Raw genomic sequence first — 12,406 nt, 5'->3', positions numbered from 1 at the left:
AAAAAATCTTCCGGTTTAAAATGTGCACTGCAAACAGTTGAATATTCGGATAAATTTTTATGGTCTAAAAACATTTATTGTGATTTGGCATAATTAAATTTGTATTTATACCAATATAAGGTGCAATTGCTGCTTTCCACTCAGAGGCCAAATTTATATTAGCAGGAAAATAATGAAACGATTTTCCTTTTAAATCTTGCGATTTGCAAATACAGCATTTTCGTCTTGAAGGCATTCTTCATTCAAGTCAACGTTTAATTCATTAATGAAACTAAAGACAACAATAAGGAATATTGTCGATAAATGATTTTTGAATGTCAAAATTTAAGCACTCTAAAAATTTTAAATATTTGAAATTTTTTATGAAGATATGCAACCAACATTACACATCTAAATATTTTAATTAAGACCAGAAGATGACTCTGCCCTACTCCCGTTTTATGTCATATGTCAAACACAAACATTTTTCCCACGCGCAAGGCCGGATAGACGAAAGTCTATCTTTTTATCAAGGAGGCCGTGGTTTAAAGTTAATCACTAAACAATAGTAAAGCATGCTAGTAATCACATGATGGTGAAAATGAAAGTGGATGGGGTCATTTATTTTCCTACAATTGGCAAACCTGTTCTTTTGTGATGTCAAGGTTACACAATTGCCAACCTCCTGCCCCCCGGAACAGCTGTTAGAAAGAATGTAAAAGACTGCGTAATAAAATGTCTGTGTTGGCGTTTTGAAGATCAGCCGTTTGAGACGTCTCCCAGTGCTTACGTTACAAATCTAATTAAAAGTTATATAATAGAATGCTGTGCCCTGAAGTGTTCAATTTCAAGGCACCAGAATCACACTTTTCGTCGCAAAAATGCAGCATTAATGAGAGCAATCATTTGAACACAGTAAATAGCCTTATTTACAATCACTTGGTAAGCTGAAACAACCCCAAAATGCCGATTTTCATTCAGCGTTTTAGGTGTCTGTTATCCTGCCTGATACTTCGAAAGTGCCAGAAAGCTTAACGCAAGCTCTCAACAACGATTGTGATTACTACAAACTTATTAACGTGAAAATAAGCGATTTTGTTGCAAGGGATTTTATTCACAATTTTATAAATAGCGGCAAGTCACTACGTAACCTCACTTTCTTTGTTTATCGTCATTGTTTACAGGCAATTTGTATGTTCTGAGTGTTAACACGCGAATTGATTGTGATAACTGCGTTGCGATCACGCCCACGGGTCAACTCATCTTGAGTTTAAATAAGTCCGAATATCAGAGCTTGGGTCTTGAAGGGCGAGTCTCACATTTCCACCACAGGACGCAGGAGAGATACAGTAAGTTAAAGACTATAGTTCCATACCAAAATTATGAGAAAAATATCGAAAATCTCGTAATAAATGAAACAAATAAAATAAATGCTTGTTCTAAAGAAAAACCTTAACGAGGTTGTCACAATTTAATGTCAAACTCATCAAATTTGACATTAGGCTTAGAGCCCTAGTAGTCGCATTTAGAACAAGTAAGCCGTTTTCTTCCTTCCGCATTGTGTGTCAATCCCCCTGAAGCCCCCTGGTGTGTTTCAGACGATGCCGAAACACCGGCACGTCCCCACTCTGCAAACTCTGAGCCTTAGAGGCGTCGGCAGCTTAGTGGTGTCTCTCTCGTCTCCCATCGTCACCAAACTCCAGTACTACCATGACCCCCAAAAAATCGTATCAGTACTCTACAGTTGTCTTGACTGTCTCAACGAGCTCCTAGCTTCGAGCGTCCCTTACTACTTGTATGAGACAATGGCTCGCGAAGTCTTAAATGCCGTCAAAGGCCTAATCGAGAAAACGAAAAAGACCTACTACCCCCACACCAACATGTCGGCCTTTCTCACTGAAATGAACGTTGTCGTGAGTCTCACCGAAGTCGTCCTAAACCCTCTGTTGAAACAAATCGATTTTACCGAATGGCCCAAAATAATGCGATACGTCCTGTATAAAAACCTGTCGAAAATGACCGGTTTGGAGGTCCTTAACTTGGGGTCGTCTACCGGGGGTTGGCGGACGAGCGACTACGACAAGTACATAGTGGACGGGATTTCGGGGATGAAGCATCTGAGATCTCTGTGTTTGTGTTTTGATTGCACGGATCAGGTTATCCAAGTGGTGGGGGACAACTGTCCTTTCATCCAGTGTCTGGACGTGACGTCGTCCAGGTCGGTGACCGATCGGAGTATACCCTCATTACTCAAATGCAATCATTTGAGAGAGTTGCAGTTGCATCGGACGTCGGTCACGCCTCTCGGATTGGCGCAAATTCTCCGTGGATTGGATAAATTGCAGGATATTGGGCGGTGCGATGATTTTGGGGGCGTAATCAAAATGTTGCATCAGAGTGGGGCGTGTGGGCCTTTCGGTTTAAGAAAAATACACGCAAGAGGGCTTTTCCCGGAAATTTTGAGATTATTAGTAGATTTGTTCCCCAAAGTCGAGTATATTAATTTGTTCCACGATGAGCAAGTGACCGATCTGACAATTCTGACGTCACTTGATTGTTTGAAAGAATTAAAGTTGTTATCGTGTGCGTTTTATGGAGATTATTTGAAACAGTTACTTGAAGTTAGGGGTAATAATATTATTAGTTTGCATTTGGAGCATGCCGAGGAGGTTGATTTAAATGTTTTGATTGATATTAGTCAATTCTGTCCAAGACTTAAAAGTCTGGTTTTATACAACTGTGATTTTATGGATAGTTCGGAGATTAATATGAGTAGGCTTAAGGTACAACCCTTTCAAAATTTAGAAAAGTTGTTTTGGATGGTGGATTGTGCGCGAACTCACTTAGAATTTATCCTACTACACGCTGTAAATATCAGGAATATACATTTAGGGTCATCAACGGGCATCACGCATTCGTCTATTGTTAACATTTTAACAGTTAATCCAATGAAACATTTAGAAGAAATGCGGATTTTGTATAGTAGTGATATGAGTATGAAAACAGTTGAATTACTACTGGCAAATTGTACCAACCTTCGGGTGCTTTCTGAATTAGAAAGTTGGCAAGGCATCAGTATGGAGGAATTAAAAAACTTCAAACAACACATTTATTCAAATAATTTTGATTTAGACATACGACCCACTCTCTCATATTACTAACCCTCACGCTCTTATGCACAAATCCTAAGTGTTGTGATCAGAATTAACCGTATTTATACTCGTACTATATAAATAATATATTTTATTTAATATGTGGACTAGTGACTTTTATTTTGCGATCAATTCCAGTTGTCACCATTGATCTGAAACAGAAATGTTTCAAACCGGGGAAACCCAATTACGAACGCACGAAAGCTTGTCTCGACAATATCCTGCTTGACGTCATAGTCACGTGGCAACCCCCGAGTGAGGATATTTGCCCTTCTTCCGTAGTCCGATATTTCCACGATTTGGGTTACAAAACAAAATTATGTACCATTCAAAACACCTCGAATATCATATGCTCCATTGACGTACCCACAATAACCGATGAAAATCACTTCGAAGTTGTGGAGTGGTTAGGAATGATTGCTTTGAATGGAAACGTGAAAGATGGTGCTCCTGATGATTACGTTACAACGTACGAAACGCCCGAACCTAAGCGAGAGATCGGCCAAGTCAGGTTTTTACAGTGGAGGGGTTTTTTCACCGCCAATCAAATCGCGCTGTTGTATCACAGGCTCAGGTAACGCGATGTAGGTGTCTTTAATTGTGTTTAACAGGTTTTTGTAGCGAGTTTAAGGCCGGGAAGGGGTGTCTTTGGGCGGCTTTATATGTCCAAGGCTTTTCGGACTCGCCGATCGCGTGGCGCGGGGAAGAACACCACTTTTATACCAATGGTGATAACAGTTACACTTTGATTTTGACAGATGATCACGTGGTTACGTGTGTGCAGAAATGCTCACGCAAGAGGTACAATAACAAAAGAAAAGGCAAACCTTTGTAGCTATTTAATAACATATCTAATAATAAAACTATTTTCGTCGTCTGCGAGCTTCGTTGGGATTTTTCCGCATCCAATATTTTATTTCCTGTCCCGGCCGTATGCCCAGTTGGGCCGACCTCGAAGTCACGTCCCTGACTGCAAAAGGAGAAAAACCGGCAATGTAGTCATCATCCAAGGGATTTATTTTAGTTCTTGCCAATTTACTCGCTCTGTTCTGGGGCATGGGATGATCCTCGGCCAAAATGGGGTTATTCGGGTGTTTCCCCCCTTTCATTCGAGGCAAACTGAATTTTTTGCCGCGAGCCGTTAGAGGACGTTTTGCGTTTATGTGTATTTGGAGTTTTCCGTCTTCATCTAGCGAGACTGCAACTTTTTTGAGCGTATTGAGGCCACATTTGGGGCAAAATTTTTTCGTCATGATGCTCGTAGTTTTAAAACATGCGTAACAACGGAGGATGTAAGTCCGGAGTTGTTTGATCATGCGGCCGTCAAGGGCGGCTACGTTCAAGTTCATTTGTTTGAGAACGTTTTGCATGGCGAAGTCAGTGGTCATGCAGGCGACTTTCACATGTTTTTCTTCTATGAGTTGGGAGTTGACTTGTTTTTTGGCTTGGACAACGTTGGAAGGGGTGATCCAGCCACTGTCGTCGTCATCTTCGGAATTAGAGTCAGAGATGTCGCTAGTGTGGTCAACTGACACCAAAACGTCATGATCGTCATTTGATTCCTCATCCGTGCACTGAATTGTCTCGAACTTCTCCTGCAATTTCTCAATTTCGATTGTTTCTCCCTTCGTCTCTTTGCACTCCTCTGGTTCGTCTGTTGTTTCCTCAATCTTTTTTGTATGTCCTGGTAGAAAAAACCCTGTCACATCTGGGTGTAAGTCACGAGTTGGTCCTGTAGTAATGTTCACAGTCCTCTGGAAAACAGGTTCACTACGCAAGTGTTCCACCCCAACCATTTCCTTCTCTATCTGATACGACAGAGCCATAACTTGAATGTCGGTAGCTGATAGACTGGGGTAGTCGCCGGTTTTTTTCGCAAATTCTGTCACAATCTTGATATTTTCCGGAAAAACTTCTTTGACCTGTAGATCATAAGGCAAAACAACCAATCGTTTGAGTTGTCTTTTGTTCAAAATTTCATCAACGACACTCTGACAAGTGACCATTTTTTCTGCAACGTCCTAAAAATGGTGGTTATAAAGACGATTTTTATTAGTATACATACTTGTAATGGAGCATTTTGAATAAAGGCAGTCGTATCGACAACTAAATATTCAATTTTCTTGTCTCCAACCCCCATTTTGTTGACACACGTGGAAAAATGACAATTAGATGACAGTAATGACACTTGTCACCAACAATACGACTAAAGTCCCCAGTTAATTAGTTAAAACAGGCTTATTTGTGTAAATAATTGTAAAGCAAGTTTGAACAAGCCTAAAATTAGTTTACGGGGTCATAATAACATAAACAATTCGCGTAATCTTGTCCAAAATCCTTATTAATCAGTGATTTTAGTCTTCTCCWGTTGGCAACATTGCGCGTATTGGAGAATGGAGTGTGTGTTTTACATGGAGGCCAATTTTCGGTCAGTTCGTAAATAACAAATGTTTGTGTGTGAAAAAGTGTGTGGAGTCTTCATGATACTCTTAATTTAAAGTGTAAAGTGCCCCGCAATCGTTTGTGAAATAATTTGGCTGTTTTTTTTCTAACGTGTCGGTGATTATACTGTTATCACTTTTACGTCATTACTTGGTTACTCTGTCGTTGAAATTTTATGTTTTTATCAAAATTCAAGCGTCCTATTGTTTAAATTATCATCTTTATCACATTTTCATAGTGCAGTGAGGCCACCACAAGTAAGTTTCTTGTTCCGGTATTAATGCGTGAAGTTAATGTTTTTGGTCCAAAAATGTTGTCTCAGCTGATGCTTCGTTTTAGTTATCTCCGTCTCGATGAGCAGTTCTAAATGATGGACCCTTCAGCCGATCAGGGGTCCGGTTTCCATCAGCTCGGCATCACAGGTATGTTTCCTAAATCTCCGATAAGGAGCACAAATATTTGGTCTTAAAGACAACAGTTTCACCTGATTACACAACATGTGTTGCAAGGTTTTGTTTTTATTTATTTCTAATAGCGTTTGGCGGTATTGGTAATTACACAATTGCTTCTAATTAATTTAGTGGACGGATTCGATTTTGTATTTGTTTATGCTTAGAAAGTGAAAAATGTTGCGATAGTCTGCTACGCCTCGATTATTTTAATTAGAATTAAGAATTGCAGGGGAACAAGTCGACTATTACGAGAAAGTCGCATTAATTATGGCCTTCATAAATTATGGAACTCGGGAAGACACGTTCCAGAAACACGCGTCATAAAAAGTAGAGAATTTCCAACAATTAGGATCAATTTTATCGATCTGGCGTCAACAATGTGACTAATCCTTTCTATGACAGAAAAAAAAGTGCCGACACATGCTACTGATTTTATTCAGGTGCTATTTAACACTCATTTCACGAGATATCACCTGTATGTTACAAGGTTACATACAGAGTGTAAAAAATAACCAAAACACCACTTTTCGGGCCGAGTTTTGTCTCAAATTTTTAAGGCACCATTTCCTGTTGTTGTTATTGTGATGTGACCTACAAAACGTAATATTTTGGTTTTATCGCGTGATTACCAGTCGTGACATCATTTTGTAGCAAAAACTCGGGGGAAATTTGATCAAATTTAATAACCGCATTTATTTAGACTTGGTTGGTAATATTTATCTCTTATCATGAGGTTTTTTTTTTATAAAATTTGTAATAACTTTTCGCTTTTCTATATTTGGTAGAGTTGGATAATAATCTTGCAATAACGTTACGTATATTGGTTTGAATTAATTGATTTTAATTTTTGCCACCATTGGCCTCATTACCCGTATTTAGTCATCTGATAATGTTATCTATGTTTGATGTTTGATTATTTCTCCATTTTCTATTACTGTTTTTGTCTGTATTTTTTGTAATATTTATTTAAAATCTTTTTTGTTTCTTTTATTAAAATTTGTGGCAAGTTTGCTGGCCGATAATTAAAAAATGGAAGATTGAATACTCTCACCTCTAAAAGTACTTATTATTAGTACAATAAGAGAGAATAATATTCTCTCGAAAAGTAGATTTATTTTGATTAGTTTGTACTTATTTGGTATATTAAAAATATTTTTACCCACTTGAAAATAAAACAAAACCGTTATCTCAAACACTATTATGATTTTTATTGTTGTGTAAAAGATTTCCTGAGAAATATATTAAAAATATTTTTATCGGCAGTACATTCAAAGTCAAAGTTTACAAACACACCGATAAAAAAAACTAAAAAAAAACTTTTTCAGTCGAGTGCGCCCACCTCCGCAGTAACTCTTTCATCAAACCTTCCACTTACGTTGAAATCAGCGTCGACGGTGGTTCCCCTCGGAAGACCGAATGTGTCAAAAACACTGCTCAACCAAAATGGAACGAAACCTTCACCCTTCTGGTAACTCCCCATTCGAAAATCAATTTCGTCGTTTACGACAAGAACAATTTTCGCAAAGACACTCTAGTGGGCGAGAAAAAAGTCGAACTTTTTCAAATGTTACAACATTTCAACGGCCGCTGTGAAAACCTTGAACTCACATTGGATCTCATGAACGAAAACAAGAACGAATCGCCGGCCAAAGTAGGCGAATTAATTTGCGTGTTTCAAGGCTTGACCGTCGACATGTCCAAGTTTCACAAGCCGGGACCGAGTGCGACACCCCTGACGCAAAACAATTGTGAAGCACAGAACTTACCCAATCGGAGCGTTTTTAACGGGATTAGAGCGAAAGTGCGGAATGCTGGGACGGAAAACGTGGTTCCGTCTGCGTCGCGGGCGTCTACAGCGGAAAGACGGACCTCGCGGATGGCGCTGTCTCCCACCACGCCGATAGCGAATGGCACCATAGGCCCTCCGGCGACGGTACCCAATGGCAATGCTGTCCACAGTAACGACGGCGAAGACGGAAGGGCCGAGGAGCCCCTTCCCCCCGGCTGGGAAATGCGATATGACACTTACGGTCGCCGCTATTATGTGGACCACAACACACGTTCGACGTCGTGGGAGCGGCCTCAGCCCCTGCCTCCCGGCTGGGAGATGCGGCGCGACCCCCGCGGAAGGGTCTATTATGTCGATCACAACTCGCGCACCACCACATGGCAAAGACCAAACTCGGAACGGTTGGAACACTTCCAGCAGTGGCAAGGCCAGAGACAGCATATTGTTCAACAAGGCAACCAAAGATTTCTCTATCCGCAATTTCAACCAGGGCCGGTGCCTGGGACCTCAGTTGTGGATGATGAAGATGATGGCTTGGGGGCCTTACCTCCCGGATGGGAAAAGCGGGTGCAACCGGAAGGACGAGTGTATTTTGTCAATCATAAGAATCGGACGACACAATGGGAGGACCCGAGGACTCAAGGACGGGAGGTTATAGATGATATGCCGCTGCCTCCCGGATGGGAAATTAGGTATACGGAGGAGGGGAAGAGGTATTTTGTTGATCATAATACGAAGACTACGACGTTTGATGATCCGAGGCCAGGGGCACCAAAAGGACCCAAGGGGGTGTATGGGGTGCCGAGAGCATATGAGAGGTCGTTCAAATGGAAGATCAGCCAGTTTAGGTACATGTTTGTATTTATTATTTCGGAAAAATCATGTAATACAAAAATCTTTTTCCCAGGTTCCTATGTCAAAGCAACGCTCTCCCAAGCCACATAAAAATACAAGTGTCTCGTCAGACCCTCTTCGAGGACTCCTTCCATACGATAATGCGCTTACCGGCCTACGAACTCCGTCGCCGCCTATACATCATCTTCAAAGGCGAGGAAGGTCTAGATTACGGCGGCGTAAGTCGCGAATGGTTCTTCTTAGTCTCACATGAAGCTTTGAACCCGATGTATTGTCTTTTTGAGTACGCAAACAAAAACAATTACAGTTTACAAATAAATCCTGCATCGTACGTAAACCCCGAACATCTCACTTATTTCAAATTCATTGGTCGTTTCATCGCCATGGCTTTATATCACGGAAGATTCATTTATTCGGGTTTCACGATGCCTTTCTACAAACGAATGTTGGGGAAGAAACTCGTGATGAAAGATATTGAAAGTATAGACCCTGAATTTTACAATTCGCTGGTTTGGATCAAAGAAAATAATATTGATGAGTGTGGCTTAGAGTTGTACCATAGTGTCGATTTTGAAGTTTTGGGTCAGGTTGTGCATCACGAATTGAAGAAAAATGGCGATAAGGAGAAAGTTACGGAAGAAAATAAAGAAGAGTATTTGACATTAATGACCGAATGGAGGATGACAAGAGGCATAGAACAGCAAACCCAAGCCTTTTTGGACGGCTTTAACGAAGTCGTGCCTATAGAATGGTTAAAATATTTCGACGAGAGGGAGTTGGAGTTGCTGCTTTGTGGCATGCAGGAGATAGACGTCGACGATTGGCAACGACACACCATCTACAGGCACTATACACGAAGTAGCAAACCGGTGGTGTGGTTCTGGCAGGTTTGTATTACTCTTTGACACATGGTCAGCATTGACCCCGCTGTAAACTTTAAAAAAAAAAATTTTTTTCAGTTTGTGCGTCAATCGGACAATGAGAAACGCGCCCGCTTGCTGCAGTTCGTGACGGGTACGTGTCGGGTGCCTGTGGGGGGCTTCGCCGAACTGATGGGTTCCAACGGCCCCCAGAAATTCTGCATTGAGAAAGTTGGGAAGGAGTCGTGGTTACCGCGTTCGCACACCTGTTTCAACCGTCTTGATCTGCCGCCGTACAAAAGTTACGAACAGTTGGTGGAAAAGTTGACTTACGCGATTGAAGAGACCGACACCTTCGGTCAGGAGTAATGTTTCAGTAGTGTAATAACAGCCGTACCTGATTCTTGACCATGGTTTGAGATTTTGTTTCTTTGGGCCTCTACTTGCAGTGCTTGTGCAATTTTTGTTTCGTTTGTGTTGTTACTCCGGTCGGATTGTATTTAAATGTGATATGTAGAAATATTGGCCTATTTTCTAGCTTACCTAACAGATTATAACTAAATGTAAATATTTTTTGAAGAGAAAAATGTGGGAAGACTACATATTTTGAATACGAAAATGACATTCCATCGTGGGTGTGCACTATGTATCATAAGTATTCTTTTAATTTTTATTTTTAACCAAAGTATACACGGACTGGAACCAATCTGGCTTGAAATTTCATTTACAATAAATTTATTTACTTTTTAATCAGTTGTAGAATATTGTAAAGTGAGGAAATGTATGTAAATAATGAATGAAGAGAATTATTAAATTATTACAAATAAATAGTTTTATTTATTTACATGGCTACAATATACTTATTTAAAAAAACCTGTCGAAAAACGGCCAAGGTTTGTTATCCAATTCCGGTGGTTTTCTTTGTTGAGGGAAAAATTTATCCTTTTCGCTTTCATCTAGGTTTACCAGATTTTCAATGATCTCCTCTTTTCCTTCTTTATCTTTACGTTTCGTAATGCTATATTCTTTATCACCTGATATTCGCGTAATCGTCGTTTCTTCATTACCCTCGTTATCTCTTACAGTACGATGAGTCTCAATAGACTAAAACGTAAAAAAATGTTTCAGAATACGTGCCACACAAAATGTCACATGCCAACGACAATAAGTTATTGTAAAATGCAAAAGAAGAATTCATTTTCGCTTGCATAATAAAGGTGTGAGACTTTTAAATCTACCAATCCCAGAAAGGGCTGTTGGCAATATTACCACAACCTTCATCCGGTTGCATTTTTTGGTAAATTACTGTCGTCACCACTTGTAATTTTTCTTTAAATATTTGATAACAAATTTTTATAATCATCGTAATAAGCAACCCTACCCCATCTGCATTCCTGACGGTTTTGGAAGTAACACTTTGTCCAAAAAAGTGTGTTTTTCCTACAACTGGCCTTTGTGAACTTTCACCTTTAAATACGGATCCCCAATCCTTTATATCTAACCTAAAATAAATCTCTCAACAAATTGAAGTCAAAAAATATTTTCCTTCTCCCCCTTACGAAAATCAAATTTACTAACCACTAGCAAATTCATTCACGTAATCTTAATAAAAAATAACAGGTTTTGAAAACAATTCAGCGTCATCAAAAAAAATTGTCTAAGAAAATTTATAGACGAAAACTTAAAAATGAGGACAAATTGGGTACCACTAACAGTTTTTGGAAATTTGGAGATGAAAAGTGTGCAAGTAGAAGTCAGAAAATGACCACCATTAAACGTTACAATTGTATATATTTTTACCAACCTTTTTTTTTTTTTTTTTCACAAATTTACGCGGAGAAATTATTTTGATGGTTGCTCTGTGGTAATTAAGGTTCTCACAAACTCCAATTTTCAGGCTCGGTTTTAGTTTTAATTTTCATTTATCAAAAAAAAAATATTGATGCGATGGGGGAAGAAGGAAAAACTGAATACAATACACGATGCGTAAGCCCTTTTCATCGCCTCGGAGATCTTTAACGGCCTCGGCTGTTACTGAAGTTTATTTACGCATCTTGCAAAGTAAAAAACTATTTCCTAGTGTACCTGCCGTCAATGTCTTCATCTTTTTTGTCTTCAATTCTCCTCTTGGGTTTCTCAAAGCCGGGTTTAAGAAACTGATCCCTTAAATTCCCAGATTTCGGCACACTTTCATCCTCGGGAATTCCCTCAATTTGAAGTTGTGGCAAATCGAAATTGTGGCTGAAACCGTCTCCAAATTCATGAAAACCAAAATTGCGCAACATTTCGCTCATTTGTTGCTCAAAATACTTGTGCATCTCAAAGGGATCAGCGAACATGCTAAAACTTTGAAATGGTGTTTCAAATCTAAAATTAATTTAGATATTAGAGTTATATCAACAACGGACGTTTTTACGTACCCATCATCTATGTGTGGGGGCTCTGGCCAGGGTCTGCTAAGGTTAAAAGTGGAGAAAAAAACATGTGACAAGTGACTTAATTATTTACCTGTCTCGTTCGTCGAATTGGGGACTCTCCTGTCGTGTGGACAGCCCCAAAAATCGCTTAATTTTATCGTAAAATTCCATTTTATCGTTTAAGCTTTGCACCAGGAATTTGACTTTTCGAAATATTCCAGAAACGCAAAAACGTTGGGTCGTGCATTCGAGAATGTAGTCTGAGGAGAATGTACGCACACGAGAATTCGCCTTGCCTGATAATAATTTTCATAGAAATTAAAGAATTGTGTTGTATTTTAGGTAGTTTCCATTTTACATTTTTTACATCTATTTAAAATATGATCCAGGAACTGAAATTTTCCATAAAAAAAAAATATTCTCGCAAGCGAAATTCTCGCCTGTGCATTAGACCAACAGA

General features: G+C 39.5%; 4 protein-coding genes across 7 annotated transcripts; 2 read left to right on the top strand and 2 right to left on the bottom strand.

Annotated features, from left to right (window-relative positions):
* Positions 1-514: 514 nt before the first annotated feature.
* On the top strand, positions 515-10,359 carry LOC123013635 (E3 ubiquitin-protein ligase Su(dx)). Of its 3 annotated transcripts, XM_044412301.1 has the most exons (6): positions 515-921; positions 969-1,113; positions 1,164-1,328; positions 7,351-8,662; positions 8,722-9,556; positions 9,629-10,359. In XM_044412301.1, exons 1-6 carry the CDS (start codon positions 802-804, stop codon positions 9,896-9,898), a joined length of 2,847 nt encoding a protein of 948 aa, XP_044268236.1. In that variant the 5' UTR covers positions 515-801; the 3' UTR covers positions 9,899-10,359. The 3 variants fall into 3 exon arrangements, with proteins under 3 accessions (XP_044268236.1, XP_044268239.1, XP_044268238.1); XM_044412304.1 differs by lacking the exons at positions 515-921; positions 969-1,113; positions 1,164-1,328 and adding exons at positions 5,315-5,830; positions 5,896-5,995; XM_044412303.1 differs by lacking the exons at positions 515-921; positions 969-1,113; positions 1,164-1,328 and adding exons at positions 5,316-5,830; positions 5,913-5,995.
* Positions 1,391-3,238, top strand: LOC123013642. The gene is made up of 2 exons (XM_044412314.1): positions 1,391-1,513; positions 1,560-3,238. The coding sequence occupies exon 2, from the start codon at positions 1,581-1,583 to the stop codon at positions 3,138-3,140; it is 1,560 nt and encodes a 519-aa protein (XP_044268249.1). The 5' UTR covers positions 1,391-1,513; positions 1,560-1,580; the 3' UTR covers positions 3,141-3,238.
* LOC123013645 (RNA-binding protein NOB1) lies at positions 3,956-5,340 on the bottom strand. Its single transcript, XM_044412318.1, has 2 exons — positions 5,197-5,340; positions 3,956-5,152 (listed from the first exon to the last, which is right to left on the bottom strand). The coding sequence occupies exons 1-2, from the start codon at positions 5,269-5,271 to the stop codon at positions 3,995-3,997; spliced, it is 1,233 nt and encodes a 410-aa protein (XP_044268253.1). The 5' UTR covers positions 5,272-5,340; the 3' UTR covers positions 3,956-3,994.
* LOC123013647 (HCLS1-associated protein X-1-like) lies at positions 10,339-12,403 on the bottom strand. Of its 2 annotated transcripts, none has more exons than XM_044412321.1 (5): positions 12,038-12,403; positions 11,950-11,982; positions 11,615-11,896; positions 10,911-11,031; positions 10,339-10,633 (listed from the first exon to the last, which is right to left on the bottom strand). In XM_044412321.1, the coding sequence occupies exons 1-5, from the start codon at positions 12,115-12,117 to the stop codon at positions 10,394-10,396; spliced, it is 756 nt and encodes a 251-aa protein (XP_044268256.1). In that variant the 5' UTR covers positions 12,118-12,403; the 3' UTR covers positions 10,339-10,393. The 2 variants fall into 2 exon arrangements, with proteins under 2 accessions (XP_044268256.1, XP_044268255.1); XM_044412320.1 differs by having other exon boundaries at positions 11,950-11,985; positions 12,038-12,401.
* Between the last annotated feature and the right edge of the window lie 3 nt (positions 12,404-12,406).

Source organism: Tribolium madens, unplaced genomic scaffold, assembly GCF_015345945.1.
Source record: "Tribolium madens isolate multiple individuals breed KSU strain unplaced genomic scaffold, Tmad_KSU_1.1 Scaffold_96;HRSCAF=242;Tcas5.2_LG5, whole genome shotgun sequence".
NCBI classification, from domain to species: domain Eukaryota; kingdom Metazoa; phylum Arthropoda; class Insecta; order Coleoptera; family Tenebrionidae; genus Tribolium; species Tribolium madens.
Note: the sequence above shows the minus strand (reverse complement) of the source record. Positions and strands in the feature narration are given on the sequence as shown.

Excerpts from the sequence above, each read along its gene's own strand:
- LOC123013642 (XM_044412314.1), top strand. The coding sequence starts at position 1,581 with ATGCCGAAACACCGGCACGTCCCCACTCTGCAAACTCTGAGCCTTAGA.
- LOC123013645 (XM_044412318.1), bottom strand. The coding sequence starts at position 5,271 with ATGGGGGTTGGAGACAAGAAAATTGAATATTTAGTTGTCGATACGACT. Across the intron at positions 5,153-5,196 it reads TTCAAAATGCTCCATTACAA|GACGTTGCAGAAAAAATGGT; the intron begins GTATGTATACTA and ends CACCATTTTTAG.
- LOC123013635 (XM_044412301.1), top strand. The coding sequence starts at position 802 with ATGCTGTGCCCTGAAGTGTTCAATTTCAAGGCACCAGAATCACACTTT. Across the intron at positions 1,114-1,163 it reads TCACAATTTTATAAATAGCG|GCAATTTGTATGTTCTGAGT; the intron begins GCAAGTCACTAC and ends CATTGTTTACAG. Across the intron at positions 1,329-7,350 it reads CAGGACGCAGGAGAGATACA|TCGAGTGCGCCCACCTCCGC; the intron begins GTAAGTTAAAGA and ends AAACTTTTTCAG.
- LOC123013647 (XM_044412320.1), bottom strand. The coding sequence starts at position 12,117 with ATGGAATTTTACGATAAAATTAAGCGATTTTTGGGGCTGTCCACACGA. Across the intron at positions 11,986-12,037 it reads CAATTCGACGAACGAGACAG|CAGACCCTGGCCAGAGCCCC; the intron begins GTAAATAATTAA and ends TTTTAACCTTAG. Across the intron at positions 11,897-11,949 it reads CCCCCACACATAGATGATGG|ATTTGAAACACCATTTCAAA; the intron begins GTACGTAAAAAC and ends AATTAATTTTAG.